At 35.9% G+C, this 20,097-nt stretch overlaps 1 protein-coding gene across 2 annotated transcripts in view; it reads right to left on the bottom strand.

Annotated features, from left to right (window-relative positions):
* Positions 1 to 20,097, bottom strand: part of VPS13C (vacuolar protein sorting 13 homolog C) — a 181,339-nt gene that overhangs the window by 91,956 nt on the left and 69,286 nt on the right. For both annotated transcript variants that reach the window (XM_003586568.6, XM_002690847.6), the window contains exons 22-33: positions 18,889 to 19,006; positions 17,192 to 17,321; positions 14,417 to 14,495; positions 13,605 to 13,744; positions 8,693 to 8,846; positions 7,704 to 7,783; positions 6,130 to 6,189; positions 4,394 to 4,556; positions 3,537 to 3,653; positions 2,441 to 2,544; positions 2,087 to 2,254; positions 1,290 to 1,594 (exon numbers count right to left, since the gene is read on the bottom strand). In XM_003586568.6, coding sequence (XP_003586616.2) covers positions 1,290 to 1,594; positions 2,087 to 2,254; positions 2,441 to 2,544; positions 3,537 to 3,653; positions 4,394 to 4,556; positions 6,130 to 6,189; positions 7,704 to 7,783; positions 8,693 to 8,846; positions 13,605 to 13,744; positions 14,417 to 14,495; positions 17,192 to 17,321; positions 18,889 to 19,006 — 1,618 coding nt within the window. The remainder of the gene's footprint in view (positions 1 to 1,289; positions 1,595 to 2,086; positions 2,255 to 2,440; positions 2,545 to 3,536; positions 3,654 to 4,393; positions 4,557 to 6,129; positions 6,190 to 7,703; positions 7,784 to 8,692; positions 8,847 to 13,604; positions 13,745 to 14,416; positions 14,496 to 17,191; positions 17,322 to 18,888; positions 19,007 to 20,097) is intronic.

Genomic DNA, 20,097 nt, shown 5'->3' with positions numbered 1-20,097 from the left:
ACTAGACTACACTCTTCAAAACTGTCATCATCATGAAAAACAAAGAGGGCTAAAGAACTATTACAGAATAGTCTATCAGTATAGAAATCCCCCTCCCTAGTACAAAATACAATTTAATGCCACATGTTACCATGGACTAAAGGGGAAATTCTTGGACCAACTGGTAAAATCTGAATATTGATTGCATGTGCTATGTGCTCTGCCCATGGGATTTCCCAGGCAAGAATACTGGAGTGGGCTGTCATGCCCTCCTCCAGGGGATCTTCCTGACCCAGGGATTGAATCTGCAACTCCTGCATGGCAGGCGGATTCTTTACCACTGAGACAGCGGGGAAGCCCTATAGAACCCATACTGGATAATATATTATACCAATGTTAAATTTGGTAACTGTGGTGATTATGTAAGAGGATTAAAGTCCTTGCTCTTTGGAGACACATGCTAAAGCATATAGGGGCAAAGGATAAGATATCTATTCTCAAATAGTTTAGCAAAAAATGTTTTAACTTCCAGTTATGAAATAAACCTTGGGGACGTAATGTATAGGATGGTGACTATAGTTAATATCACTATATCGTATATTTGAAAGTTGCTAAGAGAGTAGATCTTGAAAGTTCTCATAATAACAACAAAAAATTTCTGGAATATGTGTGTTGACAAATGTTAACTAGACTTACTGTGGTGACCATTTTGCAATACATACAAATATCAAATTGCTAAGCTGCATATCTGAAACTAGTATAATCTGTCAATTATATCTCAATAAAAATAAAATTTTTAATTTAAAATATTAAGTATATATACAGAATTAAAGCAAAGGCAAACAATTGGTGAATCCAGGTGAAGGATTATATGTGAACTCACAGTACTACTATTTTTGCAATTTGTCTGCAGGCTTGAGATTTTTCAAAATAAAAAGTTGATTTAAAGGACTTCCCTCGTGGTCCAGTGGTTAAGAACACAGATTCACTGCATGAACCCATGCAATGGGACACGGGTCAATCCCTGGTCAGGGAACCAGGATCCCACAGGCCTTGGAGCAACTAAGCCCATGCACCGTAATCAGAGAGCCTACGCACTCCAAAGAAAATCCCGCATGACGTAACAAAGAACCCGCATGATGCAACCAAGACCCAACACAGCCAAAAAAATTAATAAATATTTTAAGATAACTGATTTAAGATACTGTTCTGTGCAACAGAAATATGTTGAGTGTGAATTTCAACAGTCATAAAACTTCATAGACAATATTAAACAACACTTGAATACGTAATTATTGAAAGAGCATTACCTAGAAAGCTTCAGTTCTGTTAGTTGCACATCCATTCTATCAATCACTGGAGGGTCTGAGTAGTTTTCACCAGATACCAGACTGAACTGATTCTGAACTCTGATTAACCCAAGATCAACCACTACTGCATTGGTGGAAATGGAAGACTGTGGGATGACTATAACTGGTGCTTTCAAATCAATATTGATGGAAACACGAAAGCTCCTCTGGGCAAAATCTTTCACACTTGTGGCGGCCTTTTCTGCAGCCTGAGCAGTAGCTGCACTCAGAGCCTCTTTCGCTGTCTGGAAATTGTTCAGGAAGTTCTGGAGACACAAAGTAAAAGGACAAATTCAAACAGGAGGATAAGCACATCATTTCTAACACCATCTTCTTTTTATTTATGTGCTAATGTTTTCCCAATAAGTAACTTTCAGTTGAGTTCTATTTTTCTAAAGTTAGGAAAGAATTACTGACTATCCATCCATATGCATGAGCTACCTGACAATGGCTAATTATAAATAGAGTTATATGGCTGAGAAACAGAGAAAAAAAATTATAATAGTTTTTACACTTGAGAATTTAGATTCACTATGTTCCAGAAAAAACAATTCCATTGTAGACAATGCTAGACAAAAATCATTAAATGATTTCAACTGTTAAAGAGAGGTTTTGACCTCTACATTAATCCATAAATAATATCAATAATCAAATCAATGCACATCCTAAATTCAAAGTTTTAAGATTGCAATCATAATTATCAGACTTGCTTAAGTACTTCTAAGTCAAAAAAATCTATATATAAATGGTGATTTTACCAGAAGTGACATGAGGAATTTATGGAGATAGACAATCTGAATACAGCCAACATTGAGTGATACCACACCATCCACCTTGGACATGTCAGTATAGGAATCCCCCTCAGTAGCATCTGGATACAAATCCAAGTTAAAATGAAAGACTTCATTTCCCATTATTGACACAGCCTGAAAAGCAGAAATGTGGATGAACAATGACAATGACAAAATAAAATCCCTATTGAAAAGTGTTTATAATCATTATAGAAACATCTTCTATCAAAATATATTTCATTACCATTTTAAAAAATAAAATATATATTAAAATAAAATCTCTCATTCACCAAAAAATATTAATGATTTACTGTCACCTACTTTTTTATGAACTGTCTTAGGATCAACATCTGTGACAATAATATTTTCCAATCTGGCAAATAGTGACTGCTTTCTTGACTGAAGAGAAAGGGAAGAATCAAGTCCTGAAAAGAAGCATATTATTTTAATTTCTATAGATACCATAATAGGATCTTAAGATTTTTCTTCTATTGCATAACTTTATTTTGTAGGTGATATTTTCATAAATTTAGCAATGTCTGAACTCCCAATTGATAAGTGCAATATTAGATATTTTTGGTTTTGTAAACAATGAAGCATATAAATTCATTAAAAAATAATTATTTGAACTTTCAACCTTGTGAAGAAACTACATCTAGTACAAACAGATTATCTTAGAATTTTAGTAAATTCTTTATACTTATATCCAGTCATTTACATGGAGACTATAAAAGTTTCATGAATCAACTTCAGATTAGTAGATACACTCCAGTTCAGAAAGAACACAGAAAAAGCCTGGTTTTCTGGGTTTTAAGTTCTACAAGAATTGTATTACACACATTCTTTACCTTTACCAGATCACAATGAACTTATAGAGTCAGAGAAAAAATCTAGACTCATTTTAGCAGCTTTTGCCTAAAAGAACATAATGGGCTCTTAGGATTTGTTCTTCATAAGGTTGCTTTGTATTTGTACCAAGCTAAAGCATATTCACAGACCTTAAACTGAATTCTGGGTTGACACTTAGCTCAGCTCATCAGGAGCATCCCTACAAAGACATTAGTATTCCTTTCACCTCTGAGACACTTGTGTGTGCGTGCTCAGTTACTCAGCAGTGTCTGACTCTTTGTGACCCCATGGACTGCAGTGCATCAGGCTCCTCTGTCCATGAGATTCTCCAGGCTAGAATACTGGAGAGGGCTGCCATTTCCTTCTCCAGAGACAACTCTCAAAAAGGTCCAATTCACCAGTATATGTGGTTCAGCTCTTGAAGAGTTAAAAAGAAAGTATGTAGTCCAATTATGTCATAAAATAAGCCAGTTTTCAAAGCTCAGAGGCTTCCATTTGTGAATATGCTTTAGCATTGCAAAAGAAACCTTATCTTTTCAATGAATTTTAAGATCATGAGAACTTTTACCTTGAATCTTGATTTCAGCAATATTGTTCTTCTCATCGCAAACAACAACACAGAAAGCATTCAATTTGGCAAACAGCCTGAAGTGAATCATGTCACTGTCTTTAGAGGATACAACCACTGCAAATAAACAAAGCAATTCTATCACAGTGGGATTCTAGGGTTACATATTCTATGAAGGTTTCTTCCCTATATTAAGTGTTCGGCTTAAAATAATTACAGAAGTCTCAAGTTCTTAAAGATTTCAAACACTTTTTTGCTTTATATATTCTGTAGTTTGCATTTGCAATAGTGAGGTGTTACTTTTATAATGTAAAAGCAAGAAAACATTTAAATAAATATAAGGACACTGAAACTCAAGGAAGCTAAATAATGTGCCAATGGTCCCACAGTTTAAGTAGCAGAGTCAGGATCTAAACTGAGTTCTTTCTGGTTCAAAAGCTGGGCTCTTTTCCAATTCAATGATAACCTTGCATCCTGGCCCTCATGTCTGTGGGTCTTGATTTCCTTATCTGCAAAATGTTAGATATGATTAGTCTTCTATGGAGCCCATTCAGGAGCCACTAAGAAAGGAGGAAGAGCTCAAAATCAATACAGGTCTTCTTCCCTTAGTACCTTGATAAAGGAATCGCCCATCAACAACAAAATAAGAACAAAAACAGACATTAAAAAAAAAAAAAAAACAGTATTAATCACATTTATCTAAGATATCAGGCACCCACGTATGACTTAGTTTGAAGAAAAGAACAAAAGGAGGGGAAATGGCATGTAAATGACTAACTAGATGGTCTCTAAGATTCCCCATTTGGCTCTACAATTCTAAAACCCTTTCTAACAAGAAACAACCATGTTTTTCATACCCTTCTGCAGAGCTGAATTTTTTTGCTGTTTTTCAGTAGAAACCTGTATGTCCTTGGTATCACTCATGTTTTGGCCATCTGATGGAATAATGGTTGTCAGGTAGTTAATAGAAGAGAGAAGAGCTTGTGTATGCAGCAACAGGTTTAAAGATGAAAAAGCCACCTAGAAATATTTTAGAAAGAAAATTACTTTCCCAGGCCAGCTGTACCAGTAGTCTCCATATGATGAATGCAAAAGGCTCCTAACTAGGTTTGCATCACTGCCTTATACTGCTTGGAAGGAAGGAAGAGGAAAGGAAGACTTATAACCCACAATCCTTAAATAGGGACTATATGCAGAATAAATTACACTTAGTATATTTTGGGGATCAAGATAACCTAATTACTCCACTCCCCAAGCCTAATTATCATAGAGTATATAATCTGCCAGTAATGGTCATTCTAACATTCCACATATACATGGCTTTTCTCAATCTTCAATGACTGACTATTATGATTATATAAAATATATATTAGAGCATGAAACTCCAGAATCATCATGTGTTACCCTTATGTCAATAAATTATTTCAAATGTGATATGCATGAGATTTAAATATAAAAAATGCAATTAAGAGTGACTCAGTCACTGATCTTCTACCACAATTATGATCTTATCATTAAAAAAAGAATACATAACTCATAGGAAAAAATATATTTTTTAAAACAGTAACTCCAAAAAGCTAAAATAGAAAACAAACTGCTTTAAAGAATATATGATTTTCTAAAAGCAAATTGATTGTTTTTTAATCTATTTGGCTCTACCAGGTCTTAGTTGCAGCATGCAGGATATCTAGCTCCCTGACCAGGGATCAAACCCAACCCCCTGCATTGGGAGCAGGGAGTCTTAACCACTGGACCATCAGGGAAATCCCAAAGTGAAATTTTTTTAAAAAAACTCACTTTTTATTCAAAAGAATTTGTTTTCATTGCTTCAAAACACTGCTACTGCTGCTAAGTCACTTTAGTCGTGCCCGACTCTGTGTGACCCCATAGACGGCAGCCTACCAGGCTCCACCGCCCTTGGGATTCTCCAGGCAAGAACACTGGAGTGGGTTGCCATTTCCTTCTCCAATGCATGAAAGTGAAAAGTGAAAGTGAAGTCGCTCAGTCGTGTCCGACTCTTAGCGACCCCATGAACTACAGCCTACCAGGCTCCTCCGTCCATGGGATTTCCCAGGCAAGAGTACTGGAGTGGGTTGCCATTGCCTTCTCCTTCAAAACACTAAGTGGACATAAAAATTATTAAAAGGAAGAATCAATATTTAATAGATTCTCCCACGTCTCCAAGATAAAATCTGAAACTCATTTCTCTCATTTTCTTTTTATTGTTTCCTAAAACAAAATTCTTCCTCTATTTGACTACCTTAGTGTGGCTTCAGAGTACTCAGCATCTCTCCTTATATTTCACATTCTTTCTGAGCCCTGCATTAAATGATATTGTCTGGTTTGTTCAGAATCCTGTTGGTTCTTCGTCAATTAAAGTTCCCTCATCTACAGCATTCCCTCCTTTAGAAATAATCTGGATGTGATACAGTAAGTTAAAATAAGAGCATTATTATCCTGAATCATAAACACTGAGTATGAAAAGACATTTATGAGGTTAATTTATAACTTGTAATGGTTCCTCAAAGGATACTTAGACTTCCAGAGTAGGTTATTTCCAAATAGGATGTAGTCTTTTGATAGAATTTCTTACCTTAAATGTTTGTTCAGTTTTTTCAAAGGTAGTTTGAAAACTGGGTCCATTCTTATCAGCCTAAAAAAAAAAAAATGTTCTAAGGAAGGAATTAAGACCAAAGTAAACAAATCATTTACTTATAGTCATTAATTTATTTATATTCAGTTACAACTGTATTTTTAAATACATTATATATTTAATTTTATCATTATTTTAAAGTTACATCCAAATCCATTTATTAGAAGAGTACAAATTTGTCCTCCTCCTTTAAACAGAGGAGAGCATGGCATCACTCACTTTTGGGAAATGGCTAGGGATCAGAAGGATAAACTATGAAGGCTAGAAGGTTTCAAGGTGGTCTAGCCCATCTATTAGAAGGTGAAAGAAAGGGAAAGTCACTCAGTGGTGTCCGACTCTTTGCAACCCTATGGTCTATACAGTCCACTGAATTCTCCAGGACAGAATACTGGAGTGGGTAGCCTTTCCCTTCTCCAGGGGATCCTCCCAACCCAGGGATTGAACCCAGGTCTCCCGCATTGCAGGTGGATTCTTTACCAGTTAAGCCACAAGGGAAGCCCAAGAATACTGGAGTGTGTAGCCTCTCTCTTCTCCAGGGGATATCCCCAACCCAGGGACTGAACCGAGGTCTCCTGCATTGCAGGAGGATTCTTTACCAGCTGAGTCACAAGGGAAGCCCAGCACATCTATTACCTAATGTTTAAATCCCATTAGAAAGTCTTCAATTTTAGGATATCTCCAGGAAAAGAAATCTCATTTCCTTAGAACTCCAAACTTTAGAGAACTTTGATTTAATGAGGTCTTCACACTGAATCAAAAACCCATCTCCCATCATAATTACCAACTGCTTCAAGTTCTGTCCCTCAGGAATACATAAGTTCAAAGTTTTACCTCCCGTGAGAAGCCTTCTGGCTAGATCAGTATCTCTGCCTCCCCACTCCCACAGCACTTTGTGTTCTTCCTTATTAAAGAATCAAACACATTATATTTTAATTATTGCTTACCTATCTCCCTACTGGTCTACATATTCCTTAAGAATAGAGAATGTTTTCATCTCTGTATCCCAAATGCGTAACAGAATCTGACACAAAAGACATTCAATAAATAGTTATTGAATGATCAAACAAATCAACTAATCTTGAATGAAACCAAATGCCATCAGTTCCTGCAGCATTCTTCATATAACATACTTTTGAGTCACTTCCAAACCCTGGCAGTTCTCTACTCAATCAAATCCAATTTGACTGCATCCCTTCTGAGGTAGGATACCCAGCCAAATATCACCTACACAAGCAATGAACGCAGGTGGACGAATGTCCCCCAGAAGACAGGAGGATTTATTTCATCCAGGCTTCCATCTTTGTAGACAAGAAGTCTGGCTTTGTAAAATCCTAGTCCTGTACTTGAGTGAAAGAGAAAGAAGGTGTACAAATGGAAAGAGAAACAGTAGATATCCCTGTGATTCAAAGCCATGGCACAAAACAACTGCCTTTAATAATCTACTCTCATCTTTTCCCTCCCAGAGGACAGCTTAGAGTATTAAAATAAATACATAAACATTCTATGACCCTTACCTTAATGTACTCCACTTTTAAAAGATCTAACCCAGGTTTGTCAGAAGAGCTAATCAAGTGAAGTGGCTTCTTTTTAGATCCTGGATTAAAGAAAAAGAAAAAAAAAAGTATTTCAAATAAACTGCTAACAGGTACTACCAGATATCCTCTATAACCTCATGAAGATATACCAGTCACTGCCTCCGGAAGCCAGGGAGGGAGACGTGATTTATCCACTGTTTTATCCACCTTTTATTATTTGCAGTCTTATAACTCCTGTTTATGAGATAGCTTAGAATTTTCCACTGGAATAATCTTCTCTAAGGGAAATAATAGCCTAGGAAATTACTGTGGATTCATTCCTTCATTCCTCAAACATCCAGTGAGTACACAAGATGTACCCTGGAATGAATAAACCATAAAAGCTACTGAGAGAATTAATTTTATGTCCCATTGTTTTAATTTTTATAACCTGATGCTGTTTCTGATATACAAACACTACTGAATTGAAAGAAAAAGGATTTCAATATTATAAGACCAGAGATAAATTCTAAATTTTGCCATTCATAAAATGCATAATCTTAAATAAGCCACTTAATCTCTCTCTATTTAACCTTCCTTTGTTAAATGGGAGTAATACGCCCTATATAATGGGGATTTATACAGACTCTCTGAGGCAGAAGATCATAGTAGTAGTTAAGAATATAGACCCTAGGGCCAGATTTCTAGGGTTTTAATCATGGTTCAGCCACTACCTAGCAGTGTGATCTTGGGTAAATTATGTAACCAATTTACAACTTCATTTCCTCTTGTGAAAGCTAGAGATAATACCATTGCCTATCTCATAGCATTGTTATAAGAGTTAAATGAGTTACTATTTATAAGATGCTTAGAACACTTCTAGCTATTATTTATTATAAATTATTACTAAATAAATATAAGTGTTTCATATACTCAAAAGTGATAATAAAGCTGTTATTGTCTATTATTTCTACTTTCATGGTTATTACCTTGAATTTCATGGTAATCCAAGCTGATTTTCTTTAAATAAGACACTGCAGTTAAATCAAATGTTCTCATTGTAGCCTCTGTTCCTAACTGAGTAACATTAAACACTAGAATTGTATCTTCTTCCTTCTGTTGTTTGGTAAATTCCAGAATCACCTAAAACAATCAGGATAGCCAAAGAGAGTACTCTGAATCATACTTAAAAACACAAAATCCTTCTTCATATATATCATCAAGACAATAATAGAAATTTTGCTTATACTCTTCTATTACAATCAAGCTATTTACCATGATTGCATGTTATCATCTTAAACTCTATGAGAATATAACTACATCTATCTAGAAATTGTGATGAAATTTTATAACCTTATTGATTTACTCTTTTAATTTAGTAAACATGGAACTACATGAATTCTTCCTTAATACGATTTTCTAAAACCTATACCTCAAAACTAAAAGTCATGTTTGGTGATAAAAGAATCATCACCATTAATGTAAAAAGTAAGACAAGGATGTTTACTATTACACTACTATTCAGATTTACTGCAGAAATGACAGTCAGTATATTTAGCCAACAAAATAAAACATGTATGTTTTTAAAAACATGCAAGCTCTTTGATATCCATCAAAAGATGGAGGTCTTTGTCCCCTCCCTTAGAATTTGGGCAGGGTTATAACTGCTTCAATCAATAGAGTACAGAGTTCCATAAGGATTTCCAAAGTCAAAGGGCCATGAAACGTCAACCTAGGCTTTCTCATTCTGGGGGAAGCTAGTTGCCAGATAAAAAGTTCAACTACCCTGAAGCTGCCATGCTCAGGAGGCCAAGAGTTGGCGCTGTGGTCAACAATCCCAGCTGAGCCCCAGTCAAGGTCCAGTACCCACTGCCAGCCTCATGACTGAGCCGTCTCTGGAAGCCCTCTGAGTGTTCATTCGGGTCACTGCTACTCCAGTCAAATCTGACCAAGAGCACATGAAAGACCACATGCAAAAATTACTAAATGGGCTCTTCCAGAATTCCCAACCCACAAAACTATTAGCAAGATAAAATAATTGTTTTGGACTACTACATGTTGGGAAAACCTATAAGCCAGCCATAGTAACTAGAATAATACAAATGCCAGGGAAAAAGCAAAAGCTAATATATCTAAGAAAATCAGAGTGTCAACTGAAAAACAGAAACAGTAAAACAGTCCTGTAAGATAATTCAATACACAACTGAGATCCAAAAATGTCAAATAAATCAGTAATTTAAATGAAAGCATTGTGGTGGATTCATTTTGATATATGGCAAAACCAATACAATATTGTAAAGTTAAAAAATAAAAGAAAAAAAAAGAAATAAAATTAAAATAAAAAAATAAATGAAAGCATTCAAATCATATAATAATAAATAAAATCATGGGTAAATATTTTTGTTATTGTTCAGCTGCTCAGTAGTATCCAATTCTTTGTACTCCATGGACTGCAACACACCAGGCTTCCCCTTCCTACACTACCTCCCAGAGTTTGCTCAAACTCATGTCTATTGAGGCAATGATGCCATCCAACCATCTCATCCTGTCTCCCCCTTTTCCTTCTGCACTAAATTTTTACAGCATCAGGGTCTTTTCCAATGAGTCAGCTCTTCACAACAAGTGGCCAAAGTACTGGAGCTCCAGTTTCAGCATCAGTCCTTCAAATGAATATTCCAGTGAATATTCAGGAAATGAGTATTCCTTTTAGGATTCACTGGTTTGTTCTCCTTGCTGTCCAAAGGACTCTCAAGAGTCTTCTCCAGCACCACAGTTCAAAAGCATCAATTCTGTGGCGCTTAGCCTTCCTTATGGTCCAACTCTCACACCCATACATGGCTACTGGAAAAACCACAGCTTTGACTAGATGGACCTTTGTCAGCAAAGTGATATTTCTGCTTGTTTAATACACTGTTAAGGTTTGTCATAGCTTTTCTTCCAAGAAGCAAGCGTCTTTTAATTTCATAGCTACATTTACTGTCCACACTGATTTTGGAGCCTAGGAACATGGGCTGATTCCATTGTTCCACCATCCATTTGCCATGAAGTGATGGGACCAGATGCCATGATCTTAGCTTTCTGAATGCTGAGTTTTAAGCCAGGTGTTTAACTTTCTTCTTTCACCTTCATCAAGAAGGTCTTTAGTTCGTCTTTACTTTCTGTCATTAGGGTGATGTCATCTGCATGTCTGAGGTTATTAATATTTCTCCCAGCAATCTTGATTCCAGCTTGTGCTTCATCCAGCCCAGCATTTCTCATGATGTACTCTGCATATAAGTTAAATAAGCAGGGTGACAATATATAGCCTTGACGTACTCCTTTCCCGATTTGGAACCAGTCCATTGTTCCATGTTCATGTTGCTTCTTGACCTGAATACAGGTTTCTCAGGAACCAGGTAAGGTGGTCTGGTATTCCCATCTCCTGAAGAATTTTCCAGTTTGTTGTGATCCACACAGTCAAAGGCTTTAGCATAGTCAATGAAGCAGAAACAGATATTTTTATGGAATTCCCTTGCTTTTTCTATGATCCAACAAATTTTGGCAATTTGATCTCTGGTTCCTCTGCCTTTTCTATATCTAGCTTGTACATCTGGAAGTTCTTGGTTCACACACTATTGAAGCCTAGCTTGAAGGGTTTTGAGCATTACCCTACTAGCATGTGAAACAAGCACAACTGTGCGGTAGTTTGGACATTCTTTGGCATTGCCCTTCTTTGGGACTAAAATGCTAAACACACCCTAGAACTAGAATATAAAGAAAAAAATTATATAAATTTCACTATATAAATATTTAAAAATTTGGAATGGCATAAAAAAAAGGTCAAACTGGGAAAAATATTTCAAATGACACTACTATTTTTTCTTAGATGATTTTGATTGTTTATCACTTTAGTTCATTAATTTAATACTTTAAAAAATATTTATTGAGCTTCATCTTCCATGTATAAGAGTGTCAGCCAATTAGAACATCAAAATAACCAGGAGAGACAAGGTCCTTGTCTTCATGAAGCTTACACTCTAGGGACATTGCTGCTGCTAAGTCACTTCAGTCATGTCCGACTCTGTGCGACCACACAGATGGCAGCCCACCAGGCTCCCCAGTCCCTGGGATTCTCTAGGCAAGAACACTGGAGTGGGTTGTTGCCATTTCCTTCTCCAATGCATGAAAGTGAAAGTGAAGTCGCTCAGTCGTGTCCAACTCTTAGCGACCCCATGGACTGGAGCCTACCAGGCTCCTCCATTCATGGGATTTTCCAGGCAAGAGTACTGGAGTGGGGTCCACTGCCTTCTCTGCTAGGGACGTTAGGGGAAAGCAAAGGTTACTCTCCTATGTTGGGTGGTCAGGCCTTTCTAGTAAGTTACCATTTCTGAAGGAAGTAAAGAATCAAGTCATACAGGAAGAGTTTTCCAGGCAAAGGAAACAGCAAGCACAAAGAATATGTGCTGGTGCATATAAGAAACAAAAAAAGCACACATAAGCTCCACATGGCAAGAAATCTGCTCACTGCTGTAGCTCTATTATTTAAAATGATGCCTGGTATTTGTTGACATTGATAAATATTTATTGAAGGAATGAATGAAATGTGGCTGGAGCAGAATGAACAAGGCAGAAGAAAACTGCAGATGAAGCCAAAGAAGTCACATGGTGTGATTGTAGATCATGTAAAACACTGTAGCCATGGGAAGAATTTAGCCCTTTACTGTGAGTGAGATGGAAAGCCTCTATCGGGGTATAAGCAAAGCATGATCTGACTTTCCCTATCAAAGGATCACTCCAGGTACTGTGCAGAGAACAGAGTACACGATAGAAGCAGGGAGACAGTTAAGAGCCTTCTGCAATAGTCCAATGGAACAGAAGGGAAATCATTTGAGAATCTTATGAAGGTAAAGTCAAGGGGTTTTCTAATATGTTAGATGGAAATATGAGAGACAGGTAATTCAAAGGCTGAACATGGAGAATACATCTTTCTTTAAACAAATCCCAATAATAGGTATACAACAGTCACTAAGAAACACCTCCTTTTTATACCTTTTCTGTTTTATTCCAAAGCAACAGATTTTCATTTAAAATTCCTTAGTACATAAAAAGCAAAGAGGCAAAAACGAAAATGAAAAACTATAATCTCACCATGCAAAGAGGAACACTATCATTTATTTTAAAAAGGTGTGTTTGCACGTGTTTAATTTCTAAATGGAATTATATCCTTGGAACTGTAACCTCTTTTTTTTCCCCCAAATAAAAATATGCTGTGAACATCGCTCCATGTCAATGTTTCCTTTTATCATTACATGACTTAATGACTGTAAAGACAATGCTGCAAATTTAGAGTGAGTGAAGTCGCTCAGTCATGTCTGACTCTTTGCGACCCCGTGAACTGTAGCCTACCAGGCTCCTCCATCCATGGAATTTTCCAGGCAAGAATACCGGAGTGGGTTGCCATTTCCTTCTCCAGGAGATCTTCCTGACCCAGGGATTGAACCCAGGTCTCCCGCATTGTAGGCAGATGCTTTACTGTCTGAGCCAGCTGCAATTTTAGGTTGCTTGCATTTTTCTAAATTATAAGCATGAAAATAAACTATATTCTTTAGATTAAAAATTGAAAAAACTGAAGTAAATATGTCACAGAAATTTTCTACAGAAAAGAAAATCCTAATTGAGAGTCTCAAGCTTTTCCTAGATCAGATATACTGTAGATCACACATATCAGTTTTTACAAAATAACATTTTATTTCCTTAGAACTATGTGTCTATGTGTGTGTATACACACATGCATGCGTTTGTGGCAGTAGGGAAGATAGAATACCATATTTTAAATATATTTAATGTTTGGGTCTAGCAAGAGACTTGTTTATAAGGACAGCAGTAACAAGAATATATTTATGGACAAACAAATACACATACCTCTTTAACTTCAAACTTTAGTAGAAGATTAATGAGCTCCTCATTTGGGGCCTCAGGAGCTTTTTTCACATCTGACGCTTTCGTACTTTTACTAGGCTGTATGTCTCCATCCTCAGCATCAAAATACTCATCATCAGATTCTAAAGGAAGAAAACTGACTTGAGAGAATGTCCATCGAAAACTGCGTAAAACACTCAAACCGAAATAGCTCAGAAGTAAACTTCATTTATTAGACAAAGCCTTCATATTCAGAATCATAATACAGCTTCTTTCTAAGTCCCACAAAGTAACTCAACCTGGCATGAGATAATCATATATAAAATCAAATTGCCTTTCTATTTCCTTCTTCAACATTTCTGATTGCTTTTCACTTCAGCTTATTCATTCACTTTTCAATAAAATATTTATTGGATATCATCTATCACATATCAGTCTGTTCTAGCCACTAAGGATACTAGAGTGACCAGGACAGACATTATCCTTGCCTTCATCAAGTTTACATTCCAGTTCTAAATCAAAAAAGATCAGTTAGACCAGAGATAAAGAAAAGACTCAAGTAGAGATCAGGGCCAAAAAAAAGGAGCTTATTTAGAATCTTAAACACTGTCAATCACAAAAACACTTTCATACAAACAAAGAAACTCAGCCATAAATAAAAATAAATGATTTAAAGTCTCACTGTTGGTTAGTAGCACAACTAGAAATAAAACCAGTCAAATACTACAACACTTTCACAATTCTTTTGTCAAAACTGTATTTCAATATACTAATTGATAGGTTTTGTTTAATAAAGAACATTTTACTCTCCTTACCTGATTCAATGCCATCCAGCAACAAAGGCGTACCAAGTAGGCCTTTTGTTCTAGTTGATATAATAGGAATTGAGGATACCTAGAAAATAATACAAAAAGTTTTCTAAACATACTAATTTGCCAATGTACATAAATGAGATAAATACTTAAAAAGTAATAGTGAGTGAGAGCTGCAAAGACACATATACAGCACACAAATCTTCCAACAAAGCACACTTCACAATCAACTAACTAATGGTTGGCTGGAGTTTACTTATTATTAAGACTATCACTTGCATTTAAAAGGGCAAAATCATGTATAACTAGTAGGTAAGTTTGCTTATTATTGTGTCATTCAGTTGCTGTCTGTTACAATAGTAACCCTACATCTTCTCCAAGGTTTCTGGAAAATAGTATCAATATTAGTTGGCTATCTCAAACTTCATTTCAAAATACATGGAAGCCCAACATATATTTTATGTTATAAAGATCAATTCCAAGTAAAGTGATCTAGGACTTTTAAGTCTAACACATATGAACACTTTATAATGATCATTATGTTTGGCAATATTTTAAAGATTTCTATGTCTCCAGTTCACTTCAGTCTTTCAGTTGTGTCCAACTCTTTGTGACCCCGTGGACTGCAGTACACCAGGCTTCCCTATCCATCACCAACTCCTGGAGCTTATTCAAACTCATGTCCATCGAGTCGGTGATGCCATCCAACCATCTTATCCTCTGTCATCCCCTTCTCCTCCTGCCTTCAATCTTTCCCAGAATCAGGGTCTATTCAAATGAGTCAGTTCTCATCAGGTGGTCAAAGTATTGGAGTTTCAGCTTCACCATCAGTCCTTCCACTGAATATTCAGGACTCATTTCCTTTAGGATTGACTGGTTGGATCGCCTTGCTGTCCAAGGGACTCTCAAGAGTCTTCTCCAACACCACAGTTCAAAAGCATCAATTCTTCAGTGCTCAGCTTTCTTTATAGTCCAACTCTCACATACATTCATGACTACTGTAAAAACCACAGCTTTGACTAGCTGGACCTTTGTTGGTAAACTAATGTCTCTGCTTTTTAATATGCTGTCTAGGTTGGTCGTAACTTTTCTTCCAAGGAGCAAGCTTTTTTTAATTTTATGGCTGCAATCAATCATCTGCAGTGATTTTGGAGCGCAAAAAGATAAAGTCTGTCACTGTTTCCACTGTTTCCTCATCTATTTGCCATGAAGTGATGGGACCAGATGCCACGATATTAGTTTTCTGAATGTTGAGTTTTAAGCCAACTTCTTCACTCTCCTCTTTCACTTTCATCAAGAGGCTCTTTAGTTTTTCTTCACTTTCTGCCATAAAGGTGGTGTCATCTGCATATCTGAGGTTATTGATATTTCTCCCAGAAATCTTGATTCCAGCTTCTGCTTCATCCAGCCTAGCATTTCTCATGATGTGCTCTGCATATAAGTTAAACAAGCAGGGTGACAATATACAGCCTCGACGTACTCCTTTCCCAATTTGGAAACAGTCTGTTGTTCCATGTCCAGTTCTAACTGTTGCTTCTTGACCTACATACAGATTTCTCAGGAGGCAGGTCAGGTGGTATGGTATTCCCATCTCTTTCAGAATTTTCCAGTTTGTTGTGATCTGCACGGTCAAAGGCTGGCATAGTCAATAAAGCAGAAGTAGATGTTTTTCTGGAATTCTCTTGCTTTTTTGATGACCCAATGGATGCTGGCAATTTGATCTCTGGCTCCTCTGCCTTTTCTAAATCTAGCTTGAACATCTGGAAGTTCATGGTTCACGTACTGTTGAAGCGTGGCTTGGAGAATTTTGAGCATTACTTTGCTAGAGTGTGAGATGAGTGCAATTGTGCAGTAGTCTGAGCATTCTTTGGCATTACCTTTCTTTGGGATTGAAATGAAAACTGACCTTTTCCAGTCCTGTGGCCAGTGCGGAGTTTTCCAAATTTGCTGGCATGCTGAGTGCAGCACTTTCACAACATCATCTTTTACAATTTAAAATAGCTGAACAGGAATTTCATCACCTCCACCAGCTTTGTTCCTAGTGATGCTTCCTAAGGCCCACTTGACTTCACCTTCCAAGATGTCTGGCTCTAGGTGAGTGATCACACCATCGTGGTTATCTGGGTCATGAAGATCTTTTTTATATTGTTCTTCTATGTATTGTTGCCACTTCTTCTTATGATCTGCTTCTCTTAGGTCCATACCATTTCTGTGCTTTATTGCACCCAATTTTGCATGAAATTTTCCCTTGATATCTCTAATTTTCCTGAAGTGATCTCTAGTCTTTCCCATTCTATTGGTTTCCTCTATTTCTTTGCACTGATCACTGAGGAAGGCTTTCTTATCTTTCTTGCTATTCTTTGGAACGCTGCATTCAAATGGGTATATCTTTCCTTTTCTCCTTTGCCTTTCACGTCTTTTCTTTTCTCAGCAATTTGTAAGGCCTCAGACAACCATGTCTGGTTTCTACGTCTACTTTTACTTAAAACACATTTCCTAAAAGTGAAGAACATTTTTCTTTTCATCTATGTATCTTTGTTTCCGTTATTCCCTACAAGAGACTTTATACCATCACTCCAAAACAGTAGCAACCAAAGGCTAGTCTTTATTTATTTACTCAGTGTACAGAATCAACTACAATAAACCCCCCAAAAATATCACATAAATGAAACTGGCTGTAAACAATACTGAAAAACAAAACAGCTCACAAAAAGATGAAAAAAACTCACCATATATAAAGATGTAAAGATATTTAGAATTTTTATTATCTCTATTTACCTGTTTCTCTGGAGACTGTGCAGATGATTTCTGTGGCAAGGGTATACTGTTAATCAAACATAGCACATCTTTCATCTTCTGGTCAGAAATTCTCACATGCATCAAAGGAAGCCCTCCGGATACTTTAAATCTAAAAACATAATTAAACTCTAAGGTTTCAAGGTCCAGCTTCTCTATACTATGGAAGAGGGAAGGGAGTGGAGAGGAGATTACCTTGTGGGGTCAAAGTTACCTTGGATATGTTTTAATATAATTACATTAATGTCTCAACACTGTCAGGGAATAGGAAGTTCTATGTAAGCCAAGTTTTGTATCCTTCTTAAGCAGCTAAACTATCTTAAGCAAAACTTATTTTTTAGGAAGATATTGTAAACACAAATTGTCTATGTTTTAAAACCTAAAACACTGTATATAACTTATTTGCTGGTGTTAAAGATATGTCATTCTAAACATCAAAGAGTACCCACCCCATCATTCTCTACCTTCTTACCTCCCTTTAATTAATTTTATAGCATTTGTCAGCACCTGACATAGTATTAAACTTCCCCCAGAAAGAAAACTCCAGGCCCAAGAGGTTTCACTGGCAAATTCTACCAAATGTTTAAGGAGGAAAAAAACACCAATTCTACACAACTTCCCTCCCTGAGGCCTGATACACTGATGCCAAAACAAGAAACTAAGGCACAGGTCAACAGCCCTCATAAACAGAGATGTAAGGTTTTAAAACTTCATGACAAAATTTTAGCAAGCAATTCCAACATTTTAAAAGAATAATACATTACTAAAACAGGTTTATCTAGTAATGAATGGCTGGTTTAACATCCAACTGATAAAGAGTACCAATGAACTACTGATACACCCAACACAAATAAATCTCAAATCAATTATAATGAAAGAAGTCAAAAAAAGAACTGAAATTGTATGATTTTATTTATATAAAAGTCTAGAAAACTCCAACAAACTGGGAGTGTCAGAAAGCAGATCAATGTTTCCTGGAGACCGAGGGGAGAGAAGCTAGCAGGAAGGGATGTGAGGGAGCGAATTCAAAGCAGCACAAAGACTTCTGAGGATGATGGGCGTGTTCATGATCTTGACCATGGAGACGGTTCCATAGAAAAATACTTACATCAAAACTTATCAAAAAGTACGTTTCAAACAGATGCAGCTTATTGAATGTCGATGAGACTTCAATAAGACCGTTCTTAAAAACGCAACAAAAATATATCATAATTATTTACTTAAATTCAAAATTCAGTTTCTACTTTCCATTCCCTTATTCTCAAGATTTCTATGGCTTCATAATCAAAACAGCTTGTAATTTTTAAAGATATTCTTTTTTAATATAGAACCTTGAATTTGATCCATCCAAAAACACATGGTATACATACTGTTGATTCACTTTGCTGCACAGTAGAAACTAACACAACATTGTAAAGCAACCATACTCCAATAAAAATTAATAAAATAAAAAATGGATAACCAACTTTTACAGGATGTGAAAGTCCAAATGCTTCTGAAACAAGAGAGGTGATATATAATTCCAATAAACATTTTCTTAAAAATGTATTTCTGCTATAAGATAATCATTATTTTTTGTGCCCTTTAGAAACCTAGCTGTGGTTTCTTAAAATTCAGTAACTGATGCAGAATTATTTCACCTTGTTGATTTTATAATATAAAGGAAACTCATACATTACCTTGCCATTCTAATGTCTTTTTCCACCATTGCTTTGGCCAACTCAACGTGAATATCCATGGGTTGCAATATATGCATAGTAGATGGATGCTGAAATCGACACTCCTTCCAGTTTTCATCTTAAAAAAATGTTTACTTAAATCACTATTTTTATTTATTAAATAATTATTTTAGATTATCAGATGTTCTATGGAAAACTGATCAGAAATAATTTAGAAATATATTCAATAATACTGACTTTTACTTCTTTCAACATACAAGCTAAATGACCTATATTTTTTAATTGACAAAAGTCAAAGACTATGATATACAAATAATTCTAAATATTTATTTGAAGAATTTTTTTTATAACATCTTACATTTTAAAGCTAACAGAGAAAACAATCTAGGAATTTACTGCCTTTGATTCCAGAATTAGAGATCAAGGCTGGGGAGCTGCAGGAAAAGAAAAAGGAGAAAATGGGGTAGGGGGAAGAACAAAGAAGTTTCTGGCAATTATTCTAAAGGAAAAATGAGTTTTATCAAGCAAGATTTTACGACAAGAAAAGAACAATAGTCACTTCTCTTCCAAATAAGAAGGTTGTAAAGACAAACTTCCAATGATTAACAGAACCCTACACATATCTTAATTGATGGCAATAAATAAACTTCTTTTATTGCTTATAATTCAAACAATTACTATTAAGTATATACAAAAGAAAAGGCAGCTTTAATGGTCTGTACAGGTACTTCTCTTCAAGAAATTAATATTCAGGCTCTATCTATAAGACTAAGTACAGCATTATGTATTTATATTTTAATAAATCTCAGCACTCCCACTATTGTATATACTCTGCACATAGAAGCCACGTCCTTTCCTCCAATGACCTTCCACAGAGTGATATATACTCAAGGATATTTTGCAAATATTTATTGCTTCTAGATACTAAAGAAGTATAGAGAACCAGTGATCTTCATTTAAGCAGAAAACACCAAAGCTTTTGGAAAATAAGTTCACTACCTTTAAAGATTATATCCATACTTCTCAAGTATCAAATGTAATACTACTCAAAATAAAAACTAGGCTGATAGTAAAATATTTTAAAAATGAAGGCAGCAAGGAGAAACAACACTGAGACATCCCAAACACACTGGGATAGAGGAACGTGAGCTAAATGCAACTTCTATTTTGTGTTTTACGGGAGTTTTACGTCATATTTAAAAAAAAAAT

This window comes from Bos taurus, chromosome 10 (genome assembly GCF_002263795.3).
Source record: "Bos taurus isolate L1 Dominette 01449 registration number 42190680 breed Hereford chromosome 10, ARS-UCD2.0, whole genome shotgun sequence".
Taxonomy (NCBI): Eukaryota; Metazoa; Chordata; class Mammalia; order Artiodactyla; family Bovidae; genus Bos; species Bos taurus.
Note: the sequence above shows the minus strand (reverse complement) of the source record. Positions and strands in the feature narration are given on the sequence as shown.